Source organism: Dermacentor silvarum, chromosome 1 (assembly GCF_013339745.2).
Source record: "Dermacentor silvarum isolate Dsil-2018 chromosome 1, BIME_Dsil_1.4, whole genome shotgun sequence".
Lineage (NCBI taxonomy): Eukaryota > Metazoa > Arthropoda > Arachnida > Ixodida > Ixodidae > Dermacentor > Dermacentor silvarum.
The window spans coordinates 131,161,417-131,189,154 of NC_051154.1; the positions used below are offsets into that span (position 1 = coordinate 131,161,417).

The 27,738-nt window shown below is 41.8% G+C and overlaps 1 protein-coding gene across 2 annotated transcripts in view; it reads left to right on the forward strand.

The window, feature by feature from the left end:
* The window catches only part of LOC119436037 (solute carrier family 35 member C2-like), a 51,628-nt gene extending 36,349 nt beyond the window's left edge, over positions 1 to 15,279 (forward strand). Inside the window, exons 7-9 of one of the 2 annotated variants that reach the window (XM_037702774.2) lie at positions 8,106 to 8,235; positions 8,881 to 8,960; positions 13,004 to 15,279. In XM_037702774.2, the coding sequence (XP_037558702.1) occupies positions 8,106 to 8,235; positions 8,881 to 8,960; positions 13,004 to 13,054 (261 nt within the window). In that variant the 3' untranslated portion in view covers positions 13,055 to 15,279. The remainder of the gene's footprint in view (positions 1 to 8,105; positions 8,236 to 8,880; positions 8,961 to 13,003) is intronic. The other variant, XM_037702773.2, reaches the window with a different exon arrangement.
* Positions 15,280 to 27,738: the final 12,459 nt, after the last annotated feature.

Below are 27,738 nucleotides of genomic sequence, written 5' to 3' on the forward strand. Positions count from 1 at the left end.
CTGTATATGATCTTTCTGTGCTACTGTTACTGTACTAAAGTAAAAAAATATTTTTTTTGATTTTGTAATCTTACAATAGTATTCACTCAAGGGAGACAACTTGAATGCAATGCACTACCCTCCTTCATTCTGCCTTTGTTTTGGGGCTTTGACAACTACATTAAAGCCAGATGCATTTTGAAACATCATTCGCTGGCGTAATCATATTGTTGCCTCAAATTTTCAAGAAAATTTACACTAATTAGTGCAATACCATTGTGTCACCCTGGGCTACAGAAAAAATCACTTGTGATGTACTTTTCAAATGCTGCAAGATGACATCACCTCCAGGATGCATCATCAACATACCAGACACCAAAAGATGTTACCTTTCGACCTATGTGTTCAGTTAAGTGAAAATAGTTTTTACCTGAAAAACACTAGAGGGGATGGTCACTTTATCCACATGCATAAAGGTTCTGCTTTGTGCATTTAACTTTGACACTTATAAAAATAATAGCTCACATTCGTAAAATACCAGTCAATAATAAGAACTCAGGTAATCGGTAATCAGGTAATCTCCGGAGTACAATCAGCTTCTCTATATAGCTTTCATAGATTATGAGAAGGCATTTGATTCAGTAGAGATACCAGCAGTCATAGAGGCATTGCGTAATCAAGAAGTACAGGAGGCATACGTGAATATCTTCACAAATATCTATATAAAGATTCCACAGCTACCTTGGTTCTCAACAAGAAAAGTAGAAAGTTACCTATCAAGAAAGGGGTCAGGCAAGGACACACAATCTCTCCATTGTTATTCACTGCATGCTTAGAAGAAGTATTCAAGCCATTAGACTGGGAAGGCTTAGGAGTGAGGATCAACGGCGAATTTCTCGACAACCTTTGGTTTGCAGATGACATTGTCCTGTTCAGCAACTCTGGGGACAAATGACAACAAATGATCGAGCACCTAAAACGAGAAAATGTAAGAGTGGGGTTGAAGATTAATATGCAGAAGACAAAGATAATGTTCAACAGCCTGACAAGAGAACAAGAATTCAGGATCGCCAGTCAGCCTCTAGGGTCTGTACAGGAGTACGTTTATCTAGGTCAAATACTTACAGGGTACCCTGATCATGAGAAGGGAATTTACAGAATAAAAATGGGTTTGAGTGCACACGGCAGGCATTGTCAAATCCTGACTGGGAGCTTACCACTGTCATTGAAAAGAGAAGTGTACAATCATTGCATTCCACCAGTGTTAACATATGGGGCAGAAAGTTGGAGGTTAACAAAGAAGCTCGTGAACAAGTTAAGGACCACACAAAGAGCGATGGAACGAAAAATGTCAGTCGTAACCTTAAGAGACAGGAAGAGAGCGGTGTGGATCAGAAAGCAAACGGGCATAGCAGATATTCTAGTTGACATTAAGAAAAATAAATGGAACTGGGCAGGCCATGTAATGTGTAGGGTAGATAACCGGTGGACCATTAGAGTTAACAGAATGGGTACCAAGAGAAGACAAGCGCAGTCGAGGACGGCAGAAAACTAGGTAGAGTGATGAAATTAGGAAATTTACAGGTGGAAATTGGAATTAGCTAGCGCAAGACGGGGGTAATTGGAGATCGCAGAGAGAGGCCTTCGTCCTGCAGTGGACATAAATATAGGCTGATGATGACGATGATTAATATATATAGAGAGAGAAACGGGCTTGGAAATGCAGGGACGTTAACCCGAAAACATTCTGGTTTACTACCCTGCACTAGGGGAAGGGGAAATAAAAGGCAGAAAGACTAGGGGAGAGAAAAAGCAGTCACAAAAAAAAATTTAAGAATAAAAAAAAATAGAGGAGTGAGAACGTCCGTGAGAACTTAAGTCTGTCAGATAGTCCGATGAACGCAGCACTATCCTCCCATCCGATGCGGAAAGCAAACGACTTCGTGAATGCGACGCCAATCCACAATCGGCAAAGTACCATTGTTTCGGGTCGGGATAGTCCAGGTGGAGGTCGAAGTCGAAGCCAGGGGTCCAGTCGATGCAGACAGGTGTGCTGCAAACTATGTGTGTTCCACAACAATTGTGTGGCATCGTTTGCAAGCACTCAGAGTTTCGCTGCTGCATCTGTTCTTGACAGTGGGATTGGTTCCTGCACGCCGTCTTCATGAGCAGATCGAGCAGCTTCATCGGCATGTTTGTTGCCCATTACGCCACAGTGGCTAGGGGGAGCCACTGAAAGGTGACGTCGTGTCCTTGCACGACGAGGCGATGAAGGAGCTCTCGGATTTCTAGGACTAGTTGTTTGTAGGGTCCACGGCGTAAGGCGGAAAGCAAGCAATGTATAGCTGCCTTGGAGTCACTGAAAACACTCCATTTGTTAGGTGGTTCCTCACTAATTATGCGAAGTGTGCTACGAAGAGCAGCAAGCCCTACAGCTGTCGATGTCGTCTGGTGTGATGTCTTGAACTTCAAGATGGGGGACTTTCACAGGAAAAAAACACTGATCCTGCAGAACTGTCCATGGTGATTGAACCATCAGTGTATAATGGGTATGATCACTGTATTTTTCTAACAGCAAGATCAGTGAAAGTTGCTTGAGAGTTGGTGATGAGAGTTGGGCCTTCCTTCGAATTCCTGGCACTGTCAGTCGAACTTGTGGCTGAGCCAAGCACCAAGGGGGAAACAAAACTCTCACTGCAGCTGTGTAATCTGATGGAAGGTATACACGATAAGGCAGTATCGTCTGGCCAAAAGAAGCACGTGGTCGGTCTTCTGGCACTGAGGCTAGATAGTGGGAAGGGGCGCTAGCAAGGTGCCTGATGTGTGTTCTGAGTGCTTCCATAACAATGTGAATCTTGGCCGGGTAGTCCTACGCAATTGCCATGGTTTCTGATGTTGATGTACATCGTGGCACCCCTAGATAGAGCCTAAGCGCCTGTGCCTGAGCACTTTCGATTGTACGGATGTTAGTTCTACAGGTATTGGTCAGCACTGCCTAGCTGTACCTCAGATACCCCAGAAACAGCATCCTGTAGAGTTGCATCATCACGTGTACTGAAGTACCTCAGGAGTTTCCTCCAAGAAACTTGAAGAGATCAGAGATGGCTGTCAGGCGCTTTTTTAGGTAGGTGACATGGGGACTCCAACAGAGGTCACGATCGATGATTACCCCCTAAGAACCTGTCCGTCCTGACGTAAGAGATATTTTGTCCATCAATGTATATGGCGTATGAAGCCATTGGTTTCCAGCTAAACGCGACCAATGCACATTTTTCTAGGGAAACCTTGAGGCCTTGTTCACTAAGGTACGTCATTATCAACGTCGCAGATTTTTTTAGCCTTGCACGAACTTGAGGACGCGTCATGCCAGATGCCCAGACGCGTATGTCATCGGCATATATTGACAACTTCACCATATTTCGTAGGCATTCTACGAGAGCAATGAGCACAAGGTTGATGATGAATAAGAACTGACATAGACAGGCATTTCATCTTTGTGATTTCTACACGTCTTAGGAGGATTAAGGAGCTGAATTTTCAAATAGGTTCTTATGAATTTTTTACTTTTTTTAGGCAGGCTGTGCTGCTATCTTGATTTTTGTGTGTGTGTGTGTGTGTGTGTGTGTGTGTGTGTGTGTGTGTGTGTGTGTGTGTGTGTGTGTGTGTGTGTGTGTGTGTGTGTGTCTGCGTGCGTGCGTGTCCTAGTCGCTTATTGGCTTGATATTATTTGGTCACTCTGCTTGAAGTGTTGCACATTGAAGCGTTGCACTTTCACAATTTGTACAACCTGAAGCTGCACAGAAACTAAGACTTGCTTCACTGTGAACAATACTGTATTGTATCTTGCATGTGTTCCATCATTATAAACCCTTTTCACGGCAATCCCATGGGCTCTGCCATGTTTGATCACATTGTGATGCATCCATTGCTTGCCTCAGCTGCTTCCGTGTTTACAATGGTGGTGCGTGATGCTGGTACGGCTCGGCAAACCTCTGTTTTGGCGCGGATATTGTAGACGGTGATTGAGCGGATGACACGAAGCTTTGGCCACAGCTTCAGAGAATATGTGAGGATATAAGCGCTTTTGGAGCTCATTACACCTTGGCCAAACAGTGCTAGCAGCGTACCATGCTTGTACTGGAAGCGGGGCCAGAAATTTATTCTCAGCTGTCCAACTTTCTGTTTCTGAATTAAATCAGGATCAGTGTCTTTTGCTTTTCATTCTTTATTTGCACGTCACTTTGAAGCTGCTGCTTGTCGTGTTTGTGATTCAGTATAACGTGTCTCGATGTGGTCACTATCTGATGTTTATTTACTGCCTTAAGCCCAAACTCCATGTGAGCGATTTTGTGCGCAACAGCGATGAGCGATGGCTTCGAGCAACAAAACGAGCCGTCGCACTAACGGATCACTTGTTCTTGCCGCTCATCGCCCGGAAGTGCTGTGAGCAACTAGCCAATAGCGTGAAGCTGGAACAGGATGTACATTAGTAACGTACTGCCAGTTGGCGTACGAAACGAGCAAACGGCTGAATTTTGATGCTTGCAAGTGTAAAAAGCCTACTGCAAGACCTTCATAAATATTTTATGCTGCGCGTGCAGCAATACAAATCAGCTTAAATAATTAGAGCGTGTGTCACATTAGTTTCGGTGCATATTTGCTGCCCTTATACCAGCAACACAGAGGAGACGTGGAGACAGCCATCTCCATCGCGTCGCTTGTCTCCGTTGCGCACAAGATCGCTTAGATGGGGTTTATACTTAATTGCTCACAGGTGTGTTCAGTTGCAGTAGACTTGTTCTTGCCGCTAACAAAGTTTGGAACGTAGATATTCTGTATTTTGTAATAGCTTGTAACAAAGACGTATTATCACTAGTCACTCATTCTGTGAACCATCACGAACTGTTTAGATTCGAACATTCGTGTGCTCTCGGTGTAGTCCGTCATCCATGCTTCGGCGCATTGATTCAAGAGTGAGCCCATTTACTTATTCTTGATACGTGGGCGATAGAGTGAGCATCAGTTTGAGTGTAAGTTGCAGTGAATGTCTGTAGATAACGTGCAAGAAACCTACTATGCCAGGAAGCAGTGCTACTCCTTTTGTCACTGTGTAATGAGCGGTACTCACTCTTGCCAATGTTCTGGGGTTGAAGTCCTTTCTTTGGAGGTTAGCAACACAACGCTGGCACGTGATTGAAACTTCTTTATCCTCAAGGAAAGCCGTACATCACGAAGAGCCAGCAACACAGGCATACCTTGTGTAGCAGTGGTCCGCGAACTTGGCCACACAGATTCATTCCATGCCTTAATATGCCAGTCACTGTTTTTCCAGCCAGCTACTGCAGACGTCTTCCCTCTGCCTTTCCACATTTTGCGGCATGAATGGAGCACACTGCATTAGCGATTACCCAGTTGCATTTTCGACAGCTGATCGCACGGTAGCAGGGCAGAAGCGGTAATGGTTTCGCATTCGTGCGCACTTGAGGCAATGTGCGGCGTGCCGCCGTAAGTGCCATCTCGTTCCTCTAGAGCAAACTACTGCACGAAAAGAGTCTATAGAAACTACCATTGCAAAGGCGGTTGATCAACCAAGCATTAGATCGGCTTTATTTTATGCCATAATTTACTGTAGATTTATTCATTGTAAGGATTTTCAGCTGTGCACCTAAGGGAAGGCTAAGCTGTGCTTCAAACTTATTTGCAGCACCTGGATGCTATTTTGTTATTTTTCATAAGTGAATGGAGCAGAGCTTTTCTCGCGCTTACTGTGTTGTCTAACATGGCTATGATCTGTTACTCATGTAGAGGCCTATGAAAAAGTGTCCCTCGACTTTGTGGTCAGAAACCACTTGATTAAAATCATCACTCAACCTGTATGAATTTAATATGAGGGTGTCTACCAACCGGGAAAGCCGGGAATTCTCTGGGATTTTGATTAGTCTGGAAATACTCAGGGAAAACTCAGGGAATTTGCTTTTTTATCAGGGAAAATTGGCTGTAATTTTATTGAAAGAGAGTGCAATTTGCGGTAATGCTGGCTTGAGTGAGGGAGAGGATGCGGCTTGTACATAGCGCGTCCTCTCCACAGTCACTGCCAGCCTCCCACACTTTGCTGTCTAGAAACAGTGCCAGCAAAGCGGCAAAAAACGTTGCGACGCCGAAGTGAGTCGAAAGCAGACACTTCCCGGCACCATCACCGATGACGCCATGTAATGCAGGGAACGCGCTTCATACTGCTCACATGTGAGCTCTTCGACGGTTGCCGCCACCGTTGTTTCCCTGTGTTTCCCAGACTGTAGACAGCTAAAGCAAGGTGGCAGGAAACGTTGTGGGCTAGACTAGTTGTGACGCTTCCGCTTACTAATACCAGTTCCAAATGAACTGTTCCTGCACAACACCTTGATGGAAGCATTCATTTCTATCTCATGGGGCGCACGCACGCAATGCAGGTGGTGCAGCAGGTGGGAAATATAGCTACGCCGCTGCGCGCCCTGCCGACGCTCTGCCGACGCTCTGGCAGACATACAAAGTAAAGAATTGTGTCAGGTTTTATTGCGATAGCAATTATATGGACACTCGAGGCGCATTCCTGCCGTCACGGTGACGTTCCGTATAAAGTCCAAGCACGATAAAATCGCCGCGCGCTGTATTTGTATGTGCGAGCGAAAGCTTGCGAGGGTCACATAACGATTGCTGCTCAACCTCGCGTGTGAAAGGAAGGAAAGTAGGGAGAAAGTGGGCGGTCTTCCGTCGCGCACGAGGCACCGGGAGGAGGAGAGGGACGGGGGGGTCTACTCTGGCGGCTGCTGCATACGGGCATGGTCGCGCAGGCGGTTTATCTTGAAAGCGATCTGCGACGTGGATAAAGTGCGCCGAGTGCTGGTAGCTTTGTATGCGCTATGCATTCAACGCTTAGTTCGCGTTAAAGCGAATGGCAGCTCGAAAGTCAATTCCCTCGCTGCTGCTGCCATGCTTCCTCACTCCAGCATTTTGACAAACGAGTTTCCGCGGTCAAGTGAGATGTGTTCATGTTTACCTGTGCGTGCGTGACACCGTGCTTGTTAATCTAGTTAGTAAGAGAATTTTCAAGTTTATACAGCCAATAAAACTAATATCCTTACATCGTATAGCTGTCCACTAATTTCCTATCGCAATCAATGCTTCGCCTTTCGGACGAAACTACGACTTTTTTAGTGGAGCCGTTCTAAACCAACTTAGTTTCAATCACTGCAGTGGCACCGCAGGCAAGCTTTGTTTGATGTGATAAGTATGATGGCATTCAAGTGCACTTTCATCCAGGACTGGACGAATCCGAACCATCGCAAGTTTGCAGCCTGGGTTAGGCCCATTGAAAGTAATGTGAACGCGGCAACTGACGCCGAGATGTCCATGTCCTTATCCAAACCAAAATAAATTGTTTAAAGCAGTGAAACGCAACACTGAGGAAACTGGGTGGTTAAGGTTGACTTTCCATTTGCGGAGAGAGAATCTCACTTCTGACAAAGTTCGGGCCTCATACCAATGAGGTTATCAGTTGATAGAAATAGCTCATATTCAATAATACTTGCTTCTGTATGCACCTCGTTTTTATTATTCGTATTTGAGAATGTTCAACTCAATTTACAATGGGTTTTGCCATTTTTTTCGAAGATATTTTATTCGCTGTACATTTTACTAACCCCTCCCTTCTCTTTTCTTTTTGAATGAAATAAACACTACTCTTTGCTATTCAAACTGGATTAAGTAATTTTTTTTAGCATGCTTACTAGAGAGTGACAGCATCGGGCAAGACAGTGTCAGCCCGTTTTGACATAAAACAAGGTTCTGTGTCACTCGGGGGAATTTTGCAAAAGCACTCGGCCAAAGCCTGGAAAACTCGGGGAATTTGGAAATATTAACTTGGTAGACACCCTGATGATGTCCATGACGATGCCAATGTCAGCATGAACATGTAAGGCCAGGTGGCATGAACATTTCAGGAGCAGGAAAACAAACAAACAGAGAAAGATAAGGATAAGTATAACACTAACAATTAGGTAGGGGAATGTGGTATGATAAAACAAGGCAGCTAGGTAATCAAACGGCATATTATTTCTGGTGATCTTATGTGAAGTGGTCTCTTACAGGAAGTTTGCACGCTGTACCTGGCCGTCAAATACAGCGGAGATGAGATGAGCTCAATGAATGTGCTGGGCTTAATCATCTGCCTTTTGGGCATTGCACTGCACATTGTTGTGAAGTCACTCAACACTAATGGTAAGAGGTCACAATAATTTCTTATTTTCTTTGTGACAGTGGCTTGTTGAAACCTGTTTAGGCAAGTGTTCATATCTGCTGCTTCACTTGCTCTCAGTCTTTCGAATGTGTGTGCTGCTTGTGCGTAATGTGGGCTTGCACTTCCCTTTAGTATGCTCTCCTTCACTAATTCACTTTCTTAACCCCGCATTACTCTTTCTATGCACCAAGACTCTAAAGAAATTATGCAGTAACCACCCCGTTTATGCCAGCCAGCTTCATTTACAAAATTTGCAGCTTATGGCATTTTCCATGCTGCACTGTGTAGTTGCACTTGCTTACAATTGTAGGGATGTAGACAAAGGGCACATTGGCAGCAGCATGCTGCCTTGTCTTATGTTTTGTATATGTCAGCATAACATCAGTTCCTGTGTCTGTTTTGCTGCAAGCAAACCATAAGGACATGCAAACTTAGCTGGCACAATTGTTATGGAAGCCATTTTCTTGTCTGGCCTAACAAATGCGGCAACCTCTGCAATTGTGTGTGCGTCTTCTTAACTTGCTTACTGTGCTTCCAGGGCAGTAACAGTGCATGTACTCTTGTTGCTTCTCTATCACTTGGCTTAGCTGCACCCTTGTAGGCAATGACTTGCCGTGCTATTTCAGGGCTGGGGCTCGATTCCATCATGCGAGTCACGTGCATGCTTCTTCCTGGATCGCTTCTTCCGCTTTTAACATGCAGAAAGGTACGTGATGCCTGACACTGCTCTGCTAGCTTGCATCATGTGCTTCTCAGTGTCCTCTTGTCAGGTTGCAGACTTTAGCGGCTGTTTCTTGCAATAATGACAGAACATATGGCAACAAAGTTCCTTATAGCCAATACAACCAAGGGACAAAAACAAAGATACATCATGACTCACAGTTCTAACAGGTGAAATTTTATACAGATAAAAAAAATTCCTGTGCTTTTTTTTTTTTAATATGATGCATAGGTAGTGCACTAGTTATGGAAATTAGCTGTGCAGAGTGTAAGTATGAAGCACAGTATCTCCTGCACACAAAACAGACTAGAGGTTGTTACTTCCACCTGACACAGTAGCTCAGTGGCAGAGGCGTCTCCTAACCGCAAGATCGCGCCTTTAATTTCCAGTCATAGCAGCTGCATTCCATTGGGGCAGAATGCAAACACACTTGTGTACTTAAGGTTTAGATGCATGTCAAAGAACCCCAAGTGGTCAGAATGAATCCATAGCACTCACTACAACATCCCTCATAGCCCACTGTGTAGCTTTGGGGCATTCAGTTTCAATTAACAGTAGTGAAAGTATTTTTGATGGTCGTAAGGAATCATTCGCCCATGAAATACTATAACGCTGCAGTGTTGTTAGCTCTTTATGACCATGCTTCACAGCAATTTTTCCAAGACTTCTAAACCGACTAAGTAGGTTGCGTCAAGTACCAGTTGGTTGCCGCTACCGAGGTGGCACCAGCAAGCTAATAGTAGTGGACTAAGAAGCACGCAGCTCTGTAGACACACTAGAAGTCTTTAGATTGACAGTGCACACTTGTGAGCATCATCGTTTTGCAAAACTGTGGCCCTTGATTACTTGTGGTGTTCACGTGAAGGTACTGAAGGCTCATGTACTAAAATGTGGCCTACTACCCATCACCGTTCTCTTGGCCAGGGGCGCTATAACGTAAAGCTATTCCAAACTTTTCTATTCCAATTCTGCAATCAGCCTACTACGATTGGTCAAAACATTTTCAGGCCACTCCCAACTTCGCCTGTCTGTCACGCGACATCACGAAAACCGCGATAGCTCCCCATCTGATATAACGTGTACACACTGATTATGCATGATTAAACTACACAAAAGAAAAATCATTATTTCCGATTCGATGCCTGTTCACCCTTAGCCCTCTGCTATTGGCCCAATGTTTTCAGGCTGGGCCCACATCGCCTGTCTGTCACACGACCTCACAAAACCGCGAAAACTCACCGCATCAAAATGACGTGTACGCGAAAAAAATGCATTAATATGCCGAACAAAACTGAAGAGTTTTCTGAATAGCCAGAGATTGCCCTGTTCCGTAAGGAATAGGAGATGGCTGGCCTGCCGATCGCTCAGGCCCTCACTACTCGCACCTGCCGGTGAGCATGTATTTATTTGCGCATGATAAACCTTTTCGCGTGGCAGTAAAATGTTATCGAACCCTTTTGGCACGTATACGACATCGCTATATATTTTCGACCAGCCACCACAAGCTAAGTAAGGCGAAGCAGACCAATCAGAGAAGCCGGCACCTCCCTCTTCATGCGGTTATCTATTTTCACTGCTCTGGCTCGGCCCCATCGAAACCCTCTCCACTAGAGCATGCACCTTGCCTCTTGTCAGCCAATTAGATAACAAACGCCTCTCAGTGCAGGCAATGTCATTCATTTTGAAAGTGAACAAAGGTGACTTCCTATAAACAAGGAGAGAGTTTGATTGGGTTGTTCAGACAACACTGCGGGTCACCGCCCGATGCTTGCGTTGGTGGTTACGTAAATTTGACGACAGGAGATTGTAATAAAAACAGTTTGGGATAGCGTTACGTTATAGCGGCCCTGGTTTGCCATGTTGACAGTCAGCTTTAAAGCCTTTATACTGAAAAATACATGCCAGCACCTCCTTTTACTAGATGACTAGAACATGGCTTGCTCTCGCGTTGCAGCCATCCGACTGTACATTGTAAGCTAATTCCAACAGATGGCTGTGGCCACTGACATTGTTTAAGAGGAGTTGTAACATTATTTCCAGCATGATAGCACCCACTGGCTGACCTCTGGATGAATGCTCATATAACGTACCCATCATCTACTCGTGATTTTTGTTTAGAGTTCCCTTGTGGTGCCAGTGTTCTGTAAGTGGCACTAGTTTGGACAGTTGTGTAAATTATGAAGCAGGAAAGGAAACAGCAGCATGCTTTTCAGATCACATTCCAGGTTTCTTGTTACAGGAGGTGCTGTACAAGCCAATAACCATATGCATTATTATGCCTCTAGGCCTGCATTTTCAAGCATGCTACATCTACTTCCTGCGAATGATACTACATCATTGCACTTGGCACCTCAGCAGTCATAAGCATGGCAGAAAAAATATGTGGTTCTATTCTGGTCTTCTATGTACCGTGCACACAAGGGCGTCTTAAGATGCACAGAAAGAACGAATGCTACAGGCACATAGCGCTGATTCACAACTGAAAGATTTATTGGCACTACATGTGATGTAAAAAGCTGTGCATTTAGATCTTTAAAAGCAAAACGAAGAACACAAATGAGAAACGAGAACACAAATGCAACCTAAGCCTGGTACTGTAGTGAGTTAGCATATGTGCACTCATCCTCTCCTTACACAGCTTGATAGAAATTTGATGTGTCACATAACAAAATACCACGAAACTGCTGTGCTTACTCTGTTAACAGATTAGAACAGTCTTCTCTGGGAAACTAATAGTGCACAACATAGACTTCCGAAAATTGATAATGATATGTGGCCTTCCGCGTGATATTTTCCTTAGAAGCCTTGCTAGCACTTTACAAAAACTACATGGCATGCAAACACATTTGATGGCATCTTTTTGGGCATAAATATCTCAAAAGTGGTGCTTGTCTTAGTATTTCTGGCAATGTACATGGATTGAGCAGTGACTCATTTCAATTCTAAAGTACAAAAAGTGTACTTAGGTAATTAAGTTTCAAAAATTGATTAGTACATTTTGCTTAATTGGAAAAAAAGAAATGCCTGGTATTTCATTTCAAATGCTCATTTCCGCTGCTTCAGCCATTATTTTCATGCTGAACATGGTAGTGTAGATTGATTGTTTGATAATACAGCTCCACAATAGCTCCATGTGCACGGTGTGCCACCCCCTGGTTACGTCGCTGTTGACAATGATCGGATTAAAACATTTTAATTTAGGTAGTATTTTCCATGAGTCACAAATTCATATAGAAGAAAGCATGCCACCATCAGGTAAATAAGCAAGTTTTTATATGGAACCTTATGTTTCAATCAGCAACTATTTCAGTTACGTTTCCTCTCTGCATGGTTAGCTCTCTAATGGTTAGAAGTAACGCTGTAATAATGGCTAAGTTGAAGGTGCTTGAATTGTTGTGCTTGTATATTACCAGAAACATAAATATTGAATACCAAAGATGTGCTTATGTTGTGACTGAGACTTAAGACGAAGCTTTGGCTAAGTGAAGTCGCAGTGTGCTTGATGTCATCCAGAAAATGAATAATGCTTTATCTGCTTTGTTTTATACAGTTGTATTTGGAGACTGCAGACTGCTGTTAGAAAAGTATTTTATCATATACATGCCCTTGCTCATCTTAGCCTGTAACAGGGGGAAATATTGACACACTGCTAAAGAAACAGCATTTTACTTGGACTTCAGGTGTCCTTATGAAGGTATAGGTTGAGAGTTAATTTGTCGAGGCTAGCCTGCTTTTTACAATTTCTTGGAGGTTGTGGATGTAAGAATTTAATTGCTATTGTGTGAACTCCTGCTGCTAAAAAATGTGAAACCAAACATTTGTGCGTGCACACACATATATGCAAATGGAAATGTTTGCTTGATGAACTATTCATAAAAAATTGTAACGGGTAAATTTTCAACCCAAGGAAATCACAGTAAACACATCTTTTGTGCTATCAAGCTCAGTTATCAAGCTGTTACCAAAGCTGCAACATGCATATGTTTCCGAGAGTGCTCACATTCGGTCATTGTAATGATATATTTCAGCGGAAGAGGATACCGTTTACGAGCGTATGGGGTCAGAGCAAAATCTGCTGAATACAGGCAATGAAGTTGGTGAAAACAGCGATGAAGAAGTTTGTCACTTTGAAATGCAGCCACTAACAAGAAGACAGCAGGCTCAGCGAATGGGCTTATGATCAGCCAGGTGCTGCAACCTTGCATTGAAACATTGTGTGTCCAACTGCTGAAGCTCTGTAGTGGCCTGTATTTTGCAGGTGCACTGAACACTGGAATATTCTGCCAGCAGCCAATGGGATCAACACATGTAGGGAGGGAAACAAGACTTTGTTTATATTTTAAGGTGTTGCAGATGTTGTCTGTCTTGTTTGTTCTTGTGCTTACATTTTTTTTTTCTGTCGTCCTTAAACTTGTGTGTTTGTCTTGATTAGTATGGGAACACAATTCATGAGCACACTGGGCACACTTGGTGTATTGAAAAGCATCCAATGACTTTGTGACATTACTACCATACATGGCGTGCCATGTAGCAAAAGCTGAGCTTTATAAAGATGTCCATTATGTGTTTGTCTTGACAGAGTCTTTGTGTTGACAGAAGTATGAATTATTCATAACTAGTAATCAAATTTGTGATTAATGTGTGCTGAATTTCAGCAAGGGCCTTCGCATCTTTTTAATGATTTTTTTGCTCTTCCTGTATTTTCTCCTACACTGCAAAGAGAGTGCATAAGATGTAAACAAAGCTGAAAATCCTCTTTTATATATATTCAATAACAGCAACAGCAGCAACATAGACATAGCCGCTTCTAAACATGCAGTGTTCACATCTGGTGCTCATGCTACTGATATCTTGAATCTTTCTCTATTGGTGCCTTGTCATGACTTGTGTGACTATTGTGTAGTTGATGCGGCCTGTGGGTCAACATCTGTGTGCTTTTGGCTGAAAAGGATTTCGGTATTTCAACTGATTAAGATGTTGATTAGTGAAGTTATCAAGAACTAATGCTATATAATTAACTTAGTCTTAGACACCACTACCAGATGTGTCAGAAATGCCACAATGTCAGCAGCAAAAGTCCTGGGCATTTGTGCATTTAAACCAAATGGCTTGATTTTTTAAATTATGTCAAGGTTACATGTGACACAATCTGTGCTAATGCTGTGTTCAGTGCTTCATTACAAGAACAGGTTCTCTTCTCTAGAAGAAAGTAGCTTCGCTGTGTAATGTAGTGCTGTGTTGGACATACGTGTGGGTATCAGAAATGTCATACTACACAGCAATTTGTTTAGCGCACTGTACAGAAAGTATGGTATGATAAATATTCGTTGCAGCCTGCTGTTGCTGTCTATACTGCCTCAAAAATGAGCTGGAATACTCATAATTATTTTTATTTTTTCCTGAGAACCTAGAACTAGTACATATTGGACGATTAAGCATGATGCACATTGCTTCTAGCAGTGTGTGTCAATTTTTTTTTTCTAGAACTGAAAGCAATATTTGTTGAAAGGTAAATATGCACAAATCTATGCTAGTCCCCGTAAACACTAGTCTTATAGGGCTGAAGAGCAGATGTGAGTGTTAAAAATTTGTACAGATGCATGCTGTTCCTGTTAATATGTCTGTAGTTGTGCATACTGCCAGTTTTTCAGCACGTGAAATATGTGTGAGTATGATCACACCTGTATGGCAAGATTCACCCCCACTCTCTTTTTTCTCTTTTTCTTTTAATAAATAAGAACATATGGCAAGGTTCATCGCCGCTTTTTATCCTTTTAATAAGTAAAGTCATACTATAATGTGAATTTACTGCATCTTAAAACTTGTCAGGAACCAGACAGGCTTCTTTGCAGATGCAGCCATTACTTCACATTTGTCTAGTATTATTTTTTGTGCAGTTACCAAGATGTCACGTAATATGCACCCAACAAGGTCTGTTTAAAACCCTTCTGCAGCCACTACTGTTTTGATAAGGCAGGTCACAGACTTGAAAGAGGTAACAGTCTGTAGGAAACTGTGCTGCAGTGTCTATATAGCAATATAATTTAATTTAATTTACACTCATGGTTATTTCCTATAAAAACGAAAACAATCAAGTCAGCATTTCTATTTTGCTTTAGAAATATATTTTGTGTTCTTCTAGCATGGTGTTTGGAAAATGTGATACATTCTGCATTCCGCTGTTTTTTTATGTGTGTGTGTGTGCGTCCTGAAATACTTTATTTTTTCTAGCAATAAAACAATGAATGTGGGAGAAATTGCAGAGGGTGTTGTGTGTTTAAATAAATTGCGGTCTTCAACAAAACTGTCGAGCAAATATTGTGGCTCAATACAAAAAATACTGTTACATGGATAAACGCAATAAGCAAGCTCCGTACAGGGACATCCACTGTTAGGCAGAACAATTCAGTACTATTCAGTCCGAGATAGCATCAATATTTCTTCTAGATTATGGGGAAGTTTTGGCAATATAATACACAGATATTCATTGATGAGAGATTATCCGGTGGGCCTTCGTTCCAAACTGAAACTGCTATGAGTGCTTGAACACTACTGGGGGAGTGGACGAGCCCCTTTACAAGGTGTGCGCCCACACTTTGTGTATTGCACTGACCAAACTGAACAATGCCTGGAGGTCCACTTGCTCTGTCCACTGATTTTTCATCTTAACTGCAGTGCCTTCACTCTATAGCTGAGTTTTACATAGTATATTGCATTTTAAGGCTTTAATTAGGCTCATACTCGTGACATCCGTCCGTCCGTACATGCCCTGGAACGGTGCCAGCTGTGGCCTCTCCCCCTTACACTCTCTCAGCAATCACGTGATGGCACAGTGGCGCTTGCGGCAATGCTCCTTCATCAGACGTCTCGTTGCAGCAGGCAAGTTAGTCGGATGGCTCCCAAGCGGCCCGGTGATGATTCCACGGCAAGCGGTTCGGAGAAGTGCCCTTGAATGTGGATTCCCCCGATACCAAACGCCAGAAGAAGAATGAGCGAATGCGCATGCGGCGGTAGTCAGTCAAATGGGTACAGGCTTTCGCCGAACACACTTTGGAATTTACAAAGTGTCCTTCAATTTTTCATATATCAGTATTCCTACCACTTGTAAAAAGCTTTTAAAATTGCACTGTCAAAGTGGGCACTTTTAACTGGCAGGGTGGAGTTATCAGGCAAAGAATGCCAAGTAAATTAATTTACAACAAAAATTTCATAGAATTATCCCACCTTATGGCTTACTCTGATGAATAGTTGCTGGATATTAATAGCACTGAAGTTGACTTGTGTGTATTTTTTTCTTTTTTTCTGTTTTAGCAGGGCAAATGTACCACTCAATAATTTATTTCCAGCATATTAGAAAAATGCTGGTCTGTTTTTGTATTTTGCTTCTCTACATTCAAAGTTCAGTAATTTTAACTTTAAAAGCTATGGTGAAGCCATTGGTTGAGCCTGTATGGTGCATAACAGTGGCAATCGCCAACCTAACTGCTTAGGTTTACAGTGCCTTATTTGCAGTGTACATACCTGTTTAAACGCTGAGCTATTGGAAGGTTGATAAAGGTTACCAGCTTAGTGAACAAGTGGTTTACTGAGTAAAATACATGGAGAAGGGCAGAAATATAGTAGACAGCACAGGGGGTGTATTCTCTAAGTGTCCACCTAGTGGACATGTCCATTTCGTCTGCTGCTGAAGTTCTGATTGGCTGGGCTGGGGTATGCGTGAGACGGAGACAGGCGCCCCCAGCCAATCAACACTTCAGCAGCAGATGAAATGGACATGTCCACTGGGTGAATACTTACAGAAAACCCCCAGCTCTGTCCAACAGAGTACTTCTGTGACCAGCATGCCTACTATGCCACCCTTGCTTTCAATGTCCGTCTTTGTCAGCAAAAGAGTGAAAAAACCAGGTTTGCGCATGAAAAGTTTTCTTGAGAGTGTCTGTCTTGAAGCCCGTGGTGGTAATAACAGGAAACAGGGCGGATCCAGAGTAGCGCCAAAGGTGAAGCCTTTATCGAAACAAAGATGGAGGGGGGTGACTGCATGCGCAAATTTGTCGGCTCTCAAGTTTGCCAAGACCGAGTCGTCTCAGAAGGTGATGAAGCCTACATGGTTGATAATAACCGCATAGGCTAAAATTATTTAGGTACTGTTTATGAGGACGACATATTTACTGGAAATCTGTGAAAATAATTATGTAAGCCCAGAAAAATACCCTTTGCTAGTGGTGACGTCCTTGAAAGAATGAAAATGTATGAGTTGTGAGTGAATGAAGTTACATTCAAAAACAAACTCTCAGCAACAGAAACAAAATGCAAAGAGTAGTACTCCAAATATCTTGCCTCTTGCCCCTTCTTTACGAATAGATGAATGCAAATAATAATAGTAAGCAGTTGAAAATTGGATGCCAACCACAAAAGTAAAATCTGAGATGTTTCAGCTCCCACATGAGATTAACACAGCAAGCTGGGCGAGTTGGTAACTGAACATGTTTCTTAGGGGTGGGCAGCGCTACCCGAACGAAGGACAGAGGATGAGTGAAGTCGTATCGTCTCTTCCTCTGTCCTTCGTTCGGGTAGCGCTGCCCACCCCTAAGAAACATGTCCCGCATCAGAGCCATGTTCACAATGATTGTAAACAAAGCACCAGTTGAACCCCTTATTTTTCAATTTTGTCGTCAGCATCCAATTTTAAACTACTTACTATGCTTCTTTCAACCAGACCAGACAGGCTTCTGTCGAACTCTTCACTACTTCAATGCAAATAATTAGAAGTGAGCAAATATCAAATTTTTCCAATATGAATCAAATATGAATAGTTAGTGTAGAATATTCGAACGCAGAGGCACACATTTTTTTGGCATATTTATCTTGGTATAATTAAGCACCATGCTTGTACTGACTAGTAAAAAAAAAGACTGCTAACTATCAGGGAAAATTAGGGTTATATTTAAACATAACATCATTAATTGTCATTTAAAGAGCTGTACAAACAGCCTCTCAAAATATTTAGAGCCTGGTGGCAAACCAGCTTTCTAAGAGTGAATGGCTGCTGTATGACTAGCTGTAAAAGAATGCTAAATAAATGGTTGCCAAAAAAATTGGAAGTGGTAAAAATGGAAAACAAAAGCTGCAGAAGGACGTTTTTGCTGTAAACACATGTAAAAGGACATGTTTACAGAAACAAATCTCTGGTTATAAAAAATTTACATGACTAAACTGCCAATAATATTAAATGATCGACTATAAGCAAAAATTGGGGGTTGTCATGTAGCCTTCCATCATGAAACCAAAAACAAAGCTTGCATTATCCATTTTGTTTCTGCATTGCTTCCAAAATTTTTTTTGTTTCACTCCTGATAATTTGCGATACTTTGTTAGTAGACGGAGAATGGTAAGAACTTTAATATGCAGTTATTGCAAAATACTTGGATAGTTTTATGTAATCAAAAGTACTGAATAGTTAATTATTTTAGAATAGGAATATTTAGTGTGTGATATTTTATTCATATTCAAAACTTCGAATATTCGTGCACCCCTACAAAAAACACTTCCTTTACCAGTGTTCATGCCAAAAGCCCCCCTCTCATATGTACAGCCACCTCTACAATCCTGAGGCATACTGAGATTATGTGTGTGGCAGCCTAAGCAAAGAAAAAATCCTGAGGCACGATTAGATTTGCCTTATGTGGTAAGTGTCATTCTGCAACAGCTTGGATCTGCCTGCTTTGTTGAGTAATTGTACATCACATACTTGTAACAGTGAAGTAGTGCTTCCAAGAATCGTGTCCAAACTGCACCCACTAAAACAATCTGGGATATTCAAAAAGACAAGTACGTGTTTTGCTCGCAAAATGACTTTTAGTGTTCTCAATTATGTGAAGTGTGCTATTTTATGATTACTGTAATTTGCTAATGCAAAGAAATAACCAGCTAGCATCTCTTGCTTCATATGTATGCGCTGAACCAAGAACGTAATTAAGGAAAAAGAACATCAGAAATAAACACAAATTTTTGTGCGCTTACTGGCATATAATAATTCTTGATGCTATGTTTGGATGAGGCATTTAGCTTGAATGATAGCCACGTAACATGCTTTCCAAAGCATCCCTTAACTTACCTGTGTTGCTCAGCATCATTCCAGAAGCTTTCAGCAGATTAATTTTTCATTTGAATCAATTAGAGAATTCTGCCTCAGTTGCAGTTGACTTCATTTTTTGAAGTTACATCTTAAGAAATCAGTGCTAGGAGAGAGTATAGCATTATGCACTGCATAACATGAAGCACTTCCTAAAAATACACATGATTCATGATCATTCACTGCATTAGTACTACCTCCCACTGAAGCAGACTGAAAACATATCTGGGCATTGCATTCAATAGCTGCTGTAATATGAGAAAATTGCTGCTTGTAGGCATGAATGAACCAAGTGAATAAGGAATATAGATTCTCAAACTTCTAGTATTGAGTGTAGCAGCATTTAAGAAAAACACATTGCAACTAAAAATTGCAAAACATGTGAAACACTGAAATAGCTAGGGAGAGTTTAATAGCCCAATAAACAGGGGAACTGCAAATTCCCAACATTTCTGAATACTTTTTTTTTTTCACTCTCGCCTCATAAATATGGCTTCGCTTAATTGCTTGCACCTCTGCCTTAATTCCATAATTCCCTGCTCTCGTTGCTTTGCCCATGCTGATTGACACCTAGCAAAAAGGTTAGGGCAAAAACAGCTGAGCATGTGCTTGTGTTGTGAGGCCAGCTGTCCATGTCTGGTAGCCACATGCCATTTTCTCACAGTAGATGAAAGGGAAGCCATGAGGGTAAGCCATAGAGAAGACAGATACCTTGGTTCAATGATAAATGAAAATGCCAACATGGAAATATGGGACAGCCCACAGAATCAGCATAATTGACATAGATTGGAATAACTGAAAAGATTCATCATGGTATAAATCAGAATAAATTGATTAAGCGTGGGCTCTGGTTTATGTAAAATTCCACATGGTAATATGGTAATAAAATTCTATGTGTAAATTCTATATCGGAGCTGCATCTCATACAGAACTGTGGCCTTACATGCCTCGATTATGAAATGATGCAGGCCAAGAGTGGATCAAGGTTAGCATCAAGAGGGGGCCCCCTCCAAGAAGAGAACTAGAGGGGGGGGGGGGGGGGAGATTTTCTACGTAACAGATAAAGAGTCATATGTGTTGAAACTAGTGCCGACATTTCTTTGGGAGACACAAACTTCCAAGGCTGAACCTGCCAATGTTGTAGGTGAAATGGTATATATATTCCGGTATAGGCATAAAGCATATCTTTTTCATACTGTGTTTCCCATTAAACTTAGGCCAATGCTGTTTTAATATAGCAGTTGCCAACGGACAGATAAAAGGTAAATCTGCACAACTAAGTCTATGACTGGAATATGCTAATATAGCTGTTTACTGCTTATAATTAATAACCAAGTCTTTTTTTTTTCACATAAATAATGTGCTGATATTCCCAAAAGAGCATCATGCAGTAACTTAAGTGTGTTTAGTTAAATAAGGCACAAAAATGCTTCACTCAAAACTGTATACTGCAATTGTTTATAAGAATGATTAGTTGTCGAACTTGTCGATAAGGACTTTATTTATATTTACTGTTTCAGCAAAATACTAACAATATTACATGACTGAAATGTTGCGACCTCACTCAGTATGTACACGGCTCTTTCATACATAAATTACGGTGCTCTGTCAATAAATGTGTTGGAGTCGGACAATTTTATTCCACGGAGCTGGAGACTTTCTTGAAAGGATGCAAAGATGGCAGGAATATCCTTTCTGCATTGTTTAGTGAGTCCTTGTTAATACAGAGTAATTAAATTTTAACTTGATGTTACAATCAGTGTATGAAGCCACATTTTTTCACAAGAAAATTTAAATCACCAGCTCAAATCACATGTACAAGTTAATTACTAGCTGCAGGCATAACAAGGAATAAAGAACTAATACTTTACCATTGCTGACAAAACACAGCATTGAACATGTGCCAAAAATTTCCTTTGCATGGTCACTTTAGTAAAGCTGTCATGTGTAGCAGCTACTCTGCAGTCTGACTGAGTGAACTGGAGTAACGTTGGGTAAGCAGCATGCAATTGACCCGTGCTCAATTTTTGTGGATTTTTTCCTTGCCACTATACTGGACAGAATTGGCAAAAAGAATTTGCACCCACAAATAATGTGGACCCCGTGACTCAAGGAGCTACACAGCAAGGTATACACATTCAAATCTCGATATTTTCTATTTTCTACAAGGGTGGCGATGTGGGCTTGTTGGTTGATCATCATGGAATGGCATGTAGTGTAGCCCAGTGAAAACAAGGACACAATAAGAAACGAAATGCAGACACAAGTGCCTAGTTATGTCTGCGTTCCGTTTCTTCTTGTGTCCTTGTTTTCGCTGCACTAAACTACATGCCATTCAATATTCTAGCAGTCACATTCATGAACACTGAAAACCTAGAATCAACTCACATCTTGTCTGATTTACCACAATTTAAAAGCAAAATATGGTATTCTAGGTCTAATTGAGTTCGGGTGATTTGAGTACCGTTGACATATAATTTTTGAGGATGTTTATTTTCTTCTCCTGTACATGGCTCAACTGCTACTATAAGTGCGAACGTAGGCAAAAATGACATATTTTTGGCTCTTGCATAAATTTTATGGTATGGTTGCATGATCTAATCAAGTAGTTTTGATTTAATGAAGTTCTCGATTTAACAATTAAAGTTCTAAAACCTCAGATCCCAATAAACTTTGTTAACTAGACTATAGGTGTACTTAACCAAAGTACTGTATACCAAAGTAACTACAGCCGCTGAGAGTGGCGAGCAAAATATAATTGACATTACTTTACTCAAAACACGCCAAGCGCTGCTGCACAAGTGCATTGGGCAAGAAAAGACCTGCGGGAGCCGCGGTACCTAGCCCGTTCATTAAAAGCAGCGCATTGCTGCATTGCCGCAGGCTTGAAACAGTTATTTGTTGTGCATTGGGAAGCAGTCTTTCGATTACTAATTTTTACTACCAGCCACACGCACGCGTAGTGGCTACGAGGCAAACATGGCCGTGCGTGCACTTTGCTGTGCCCGGATCGGCTGGTTGCGATACGGGTTCTCCATGGCTGCATGTCTTGAACGGTGCAGAATTGGCCGCGGTACCGAAAGCACGCGGATCGGGCGGCCCGTGCAGACGAAGCGCAAATCTGAGCTCAGCGTAAAGACGCCGTTATCATTATATTATGTTGCGATTATTATTATTATTTTTTTTTTGTCAAGTGGATGCGTCATCGTTCACCGTCACCGTTCGCGGTCTTCACTTTGTCGTCGGCATTGCGTTGTCATTTCGAATTCGTCGTAATATCACGCCGTCGAATGCTGCCGCTATCACGCTGCGTCGTAGGTCATGCAGTCATTGTCATGAATGCAGTTGTCATCCCACGGTACGTTATGCCTCAATCGTCCTGACTACTAAATTTTCATCCCATCGTCGATCGTGCCATCGTAGCCGCACCATCATCATCAAACTGTTGTTGACATTCGACAGACCCACTACACAGATTAGCATTCTCATAGAACAGAATGCATGTGGTATGTGACGTACCGCGTAATATTGTGAGAGACGCTCGGGCGGAGCAATTGCTGGCCTTAATCGCCAGGCCAATCCTCCCTGATGCTACTAATAACCCACCACCACATCACTTATTTCAATCTCCACAATAATCCTTAATTGAGTCACAAAACTTCTTCAGCAAATGTCAACATTGCCATAATCACAGGCCTTCTCATGCAAAACACAACTAATGTCATGTTCACTAACTTGACCTCCACTCTCGAACTTGGTTCTTGCGTTGAATGCATCCTTTTAGCTTTTGAAAGTCTGATACTTTGTGCCGCTGCCTCCTCCTAAACTTAAGCGAACTTAATATTGATCCACATGCAATTACTAAAATGCACTGAATATGCTTTCTTTATGACCAAGCACAATGTGTAATGTTACCAACTCCAATTCACAAACCTGTCTTTTGTAACTTCTGGCATGCTACAATGCTGAGTGTTTAGGCCCGTGATATTTCTTATTTTAGATCTCCCAAACAACTTAACATCTAACATTAAGCTTTTTGTTGATTAGTGTGTAATTTGTCATGAGACTACCAAACCCCGGCAGTTCCCTTTCACTTCAAACAGACTAATATATGTCTTTTTAGAGTGTCATCACTAGTTAAAAACAAAACATCAGCAAAGGTAAAATGAAGAGATTTTCACTTTATAGCTAGTGCTTCTAGCGCATTTACCTACAAAATTAACAACTCTGTTTTTTCTAAGTCTGTCACCTTGTACATCGGTATGCACATTACTAATAATCTCTCAAGGCAAATGCACATCAATTACATGACTAATGCTGATAGCCAAACACTTGGCTTTTTGTGTTGCAATTTTTCTTGGAAGATCAAAAGTGGAGTATGCTTCATCAATCTGGGATATATCTACAAAGAACACAAATCTCACATTTAATTGAAGCCATATAAAACCAACCTGCACATTTTATTGTAGTTGCTTATTCCCATACTGCAAGCATATGATCGGCCTTGATTGGCCAGACTTGTCATCAAGAAAACTTACCCATTTATTTTCTTTCATAAACTTTACTTCACAAATTCTCAATTGAAACATGATCTGTTTTTTTACCTCCTTGTATCTCACTGAGAATGAACCACCACCTCAAGGTGCCGATAGTAGCCAACTTGCCAAACCAATCTTTACTATTCCTGTCGAAGACAGCCTCAGAATATATATACGTTATCATACCCGCCTAATTTTCTGCCGTCCTCGACTACGCTTCCCATCCCTTGGCACCCATTATGTAACTCTAATGGTCCACCAATTATCTGCCCTACGTGTTACATGGCCTGCCCAGCTCCATTTTTTTTTTTTCTCTTAATCTCTACTAGAACATTGGCTATCCCCGTTTTCTCTTTGATCCGCACTGCTCTCTTCCTGTCACTTAACGTTACACCTAACATTTTTCGTTCCATCGCTCCTTGTGCGGTCCTTAACTTGTTCACGAGCTTCTTTGTTAACCTCCAAGTTTCTGCCCCATATGTTAGCACTAGTATAATGCAGTGATTGTACACTTGATTGTACACAATGATATATATATAGTTTGTATTCACCATCCAGGGACTAAGAGAATTAAGCCAGACAACATCACTGACCAATTTCTTTGACTAAAGGAAAGGAATTAATTTTTGATCTTGTACATCTTGTTCTTACTGTACATGTCCCTCGTCTCCATCCAGGTTCCCAACATTTCAATATAAAAAGCTTGTCTTTTGCAACCTCTGTTTGTATTTTCGACATGGAATAAAACAGCCTTTTATCTCTAAACCATTTACTTTTAAACCATTCTGTTTGGTTCATTTGTCTAACTTCTGCAGAGATGCATTCGCATCTTCAGTAATTAATTGGCTCTGTCTTCTTGCTTGCCAAAAATATGCCGTCATGTCATGGTAATTAGAAAGGCCTTCTGTTAGCGATGGGTATTGTAGTTCAAAACTATCAGTGCAATATTGCACATAGAAAACCATTCTTGGATTCTTGAGTGTCCCCTTGTATGAAGGTAAACTGAACATCAGTAAATTATTGTTCAGCTTGATATGATACTGCAGCATGCTTGTTATTTAACTCTGCAAGAAACTGGTCTTACTGTCATACCAAGAGTGTATTTCAATGGGTATTATTCTCTTCTTTTTGATATTAGTTCATAAGGTTCACAGATATGTATCTGTGTCAACAATAATACCTGACACCACAAACTCTCAATTTTGTACAACATACACTACATTTAATCAGATAAAACTTCCATGTTTGTCTCTTGTACCAGTCTATACTCAGGGGTAGGAAGCCATCCCCACTCATGGTCTTGGAAGCCAAGACCACGACTGGGGATGGCTGGCCAAGATTTATGGTGTCTGTCCCATGTTATGCATCCGGTAAGCTTCTGTGGTGGTGAGAGGACATGTCAGACATCATGTGATTTTTCATTCTAATATTAGTGTGCACAGAGTTATCAGCATGATAATATCCTTCAGGCTATAAAACATTCCTCCAGCATGCAGTCTATATGCTTATGCCTGTTTGTTGCTTCTGGCAACAACATCCTTTGGAGCTCACTCACTCGCTGTCTGACCTAGAAATGATTGCACAAAAATGAAGAACGCTGCCTTCTCTAAATTTATTAGCGACAAGAAAGCCACCCTGGAAGCAATTATATACCTACACAGCAACACACACCAAAACCTAAAAATGGGGGAGAAAACACGAATTAAACTAACAACAAAAGCCAGACACCCAACATGTGTCATTACATATTACGCAAGCGTGCACATTGAACCTGAGTTAAAGTGATAGACAGTTGACTAACGTACTCCTGTGCCTGCATCTGGATATGATAAGACTATATACGATAGACTCGGCTACTCTTTGTGTACAATGATCTTTGTGTATCATAATGTTGCCCATGTTTGTGAAATCTGGTGCACAACCACACGAATGAAAATGGCTTTATAGGTGGTTCAACTTTTGAGGAGCTACAGTGTTCCATTAAGAGGATGCATCAACCCTTCTGGCCAATGTACGCATTACCATGCAAACACGCCGTAATGTGTACATATAAGCAACACCACATGGCACAAATTATATATTTGCCATGTGTCATTAAAGCTACATCATTATTTAAGCACATCAGAATTGGTGCAAATGTTGGTGCACAATATATGCATTTACTGTAAGCAATCATAAATAAGGCAGGAGCTTGGAATATGCTTGGAAATGCTTTGGTTATGCACAAGTCAAGGATTTCTTTTTGGCGTCACCCACTACGATTCGTTTTCTTGTATGTATGTATGTATATATATATATATACACATAATAACCTCCAAGTGATGCATCGGCAGCGTTCGTACCATGTTTTCGACCGTAATTCCTCTCTGTTTTGGGCCCAAAATCCAGGGGCTACATCGCCACAGTAACGTAATGGCCCCTGTCCACTTTTGGTATACTTCACCGCAATACATTGCTTATGTTTCACCGCATAACATGACTATATTACGCAAAGCTGACTTTACGGAACCGGCATTATGTAACGCATCTTTGTCATTTTGCTGCTCTCACGAGCATAAGTTCGCACAACCACAAAACGAAGACTTCAGTTGATGCTGGTTGATTTTCTAGCTAACGTACATTTCGAGACCTCCACGTTGCTCACACAAAAACCGGTGAAGTTCTCGCGCTCATACGCGCTTCTATAAAGGCAGCGTGATTACCTACAATTATGGCACGGTCATAAGCGGCGACGACATCCACACAAATTACATTAAGTTCCACTAAGCTACTAGGCAACGCGATTAATCACGGGCACAGGTGCCAACTGGCATAAGCGGCGACGACATCCGCACAAACCACATCATATATTAAGCAGCTGGACAACGGTCACGGGCACAGGCGAAGCCCGCTAAACACGACACGGGCAGAACGACAACGCCCACTTCACTACACTCGATTACTGCACCACAGACTCTCACATTTACATAACTTCACAAACTTCACTCTCGAGCTCCTAATTTTTGTCGGTTCATTACTTTAGCGCCACCTATTTAAAAATAAGCTTTAATATACGAAGCCAAGTCAAATGATTATTTAGCGTCTATTTGGGTGAACGTATACTATGCGCTTTTGCTCAAATCACTAAAGCGACCATCGACCGGGTCGAGTGAATATGGAACGAATTTTCTACCGCTGTTATCACAACAGCTGAGATCACTGCGCAATCGCGGTATTAGTAGATACTTCCGCTAGAGTGTATTGATTCTAGGTCACTCTACTTCCGCCGCCTGCGCTGCAGCGCTCGTCGCTGCACGGTGCTGCACGGAACTACTGAAACAGAGTATATATATATATATATATATATATATATATATATATATATATATATATATATATATATATATATATATATATGTGTGTGTGTAATAGCCTTTCCACCCACTGCAGATTACGTCCAAGATAGGGCGCGCACGGCCGCGCTAACCTGCCCCCCCCTCCCCCCCCCTCCCCATCTTTAGCGCCCGAGAAGACGGGGCGCATCCTCACCACCCTCCTCATTTGCGCGTGCGAGATGCTTCCCGGCTCGCAGCACGCACGCTTTCCCTCGCACCAACAACATACGGCGTATCGTATTGCACTTGGACTTTATACGGAACCTCACGGCGACGCCGATGGCGGAAATTCGCCTGGGCGGCCTGGAGTGTCCATGTAATTGCTATCGTAATACAATCTAGAGCAATTTCCAGGAAGGATTTTGCACAGAAATGTGCAGTAATTGAATGATGCTGGAAATTATGTCCCTTGTGTATTTTAGGTTCGGTGGTTCACAAATGACCACTTAAAATAGATTTATGGAAAACACAGTTTTTTTTCTCGCAAGAGAAACATTATCTCCACAACTAACAACCTTTTTGCTGCGAGAGTTTGCTCAATTGTTGTAATGTACGTACTACGTGTCTAATGCATCTACTGAACTACAACAGTTATCTCAAGAATATTTACTTAAAATAACAAGTTTCCCTTCGAGAAATGCCCTTATTGGGACGTCAGTGTTGAAAAATTTATTTTGAGGTAAACTACAATGTGAATGCTATTGTTTTATATCAGTCAA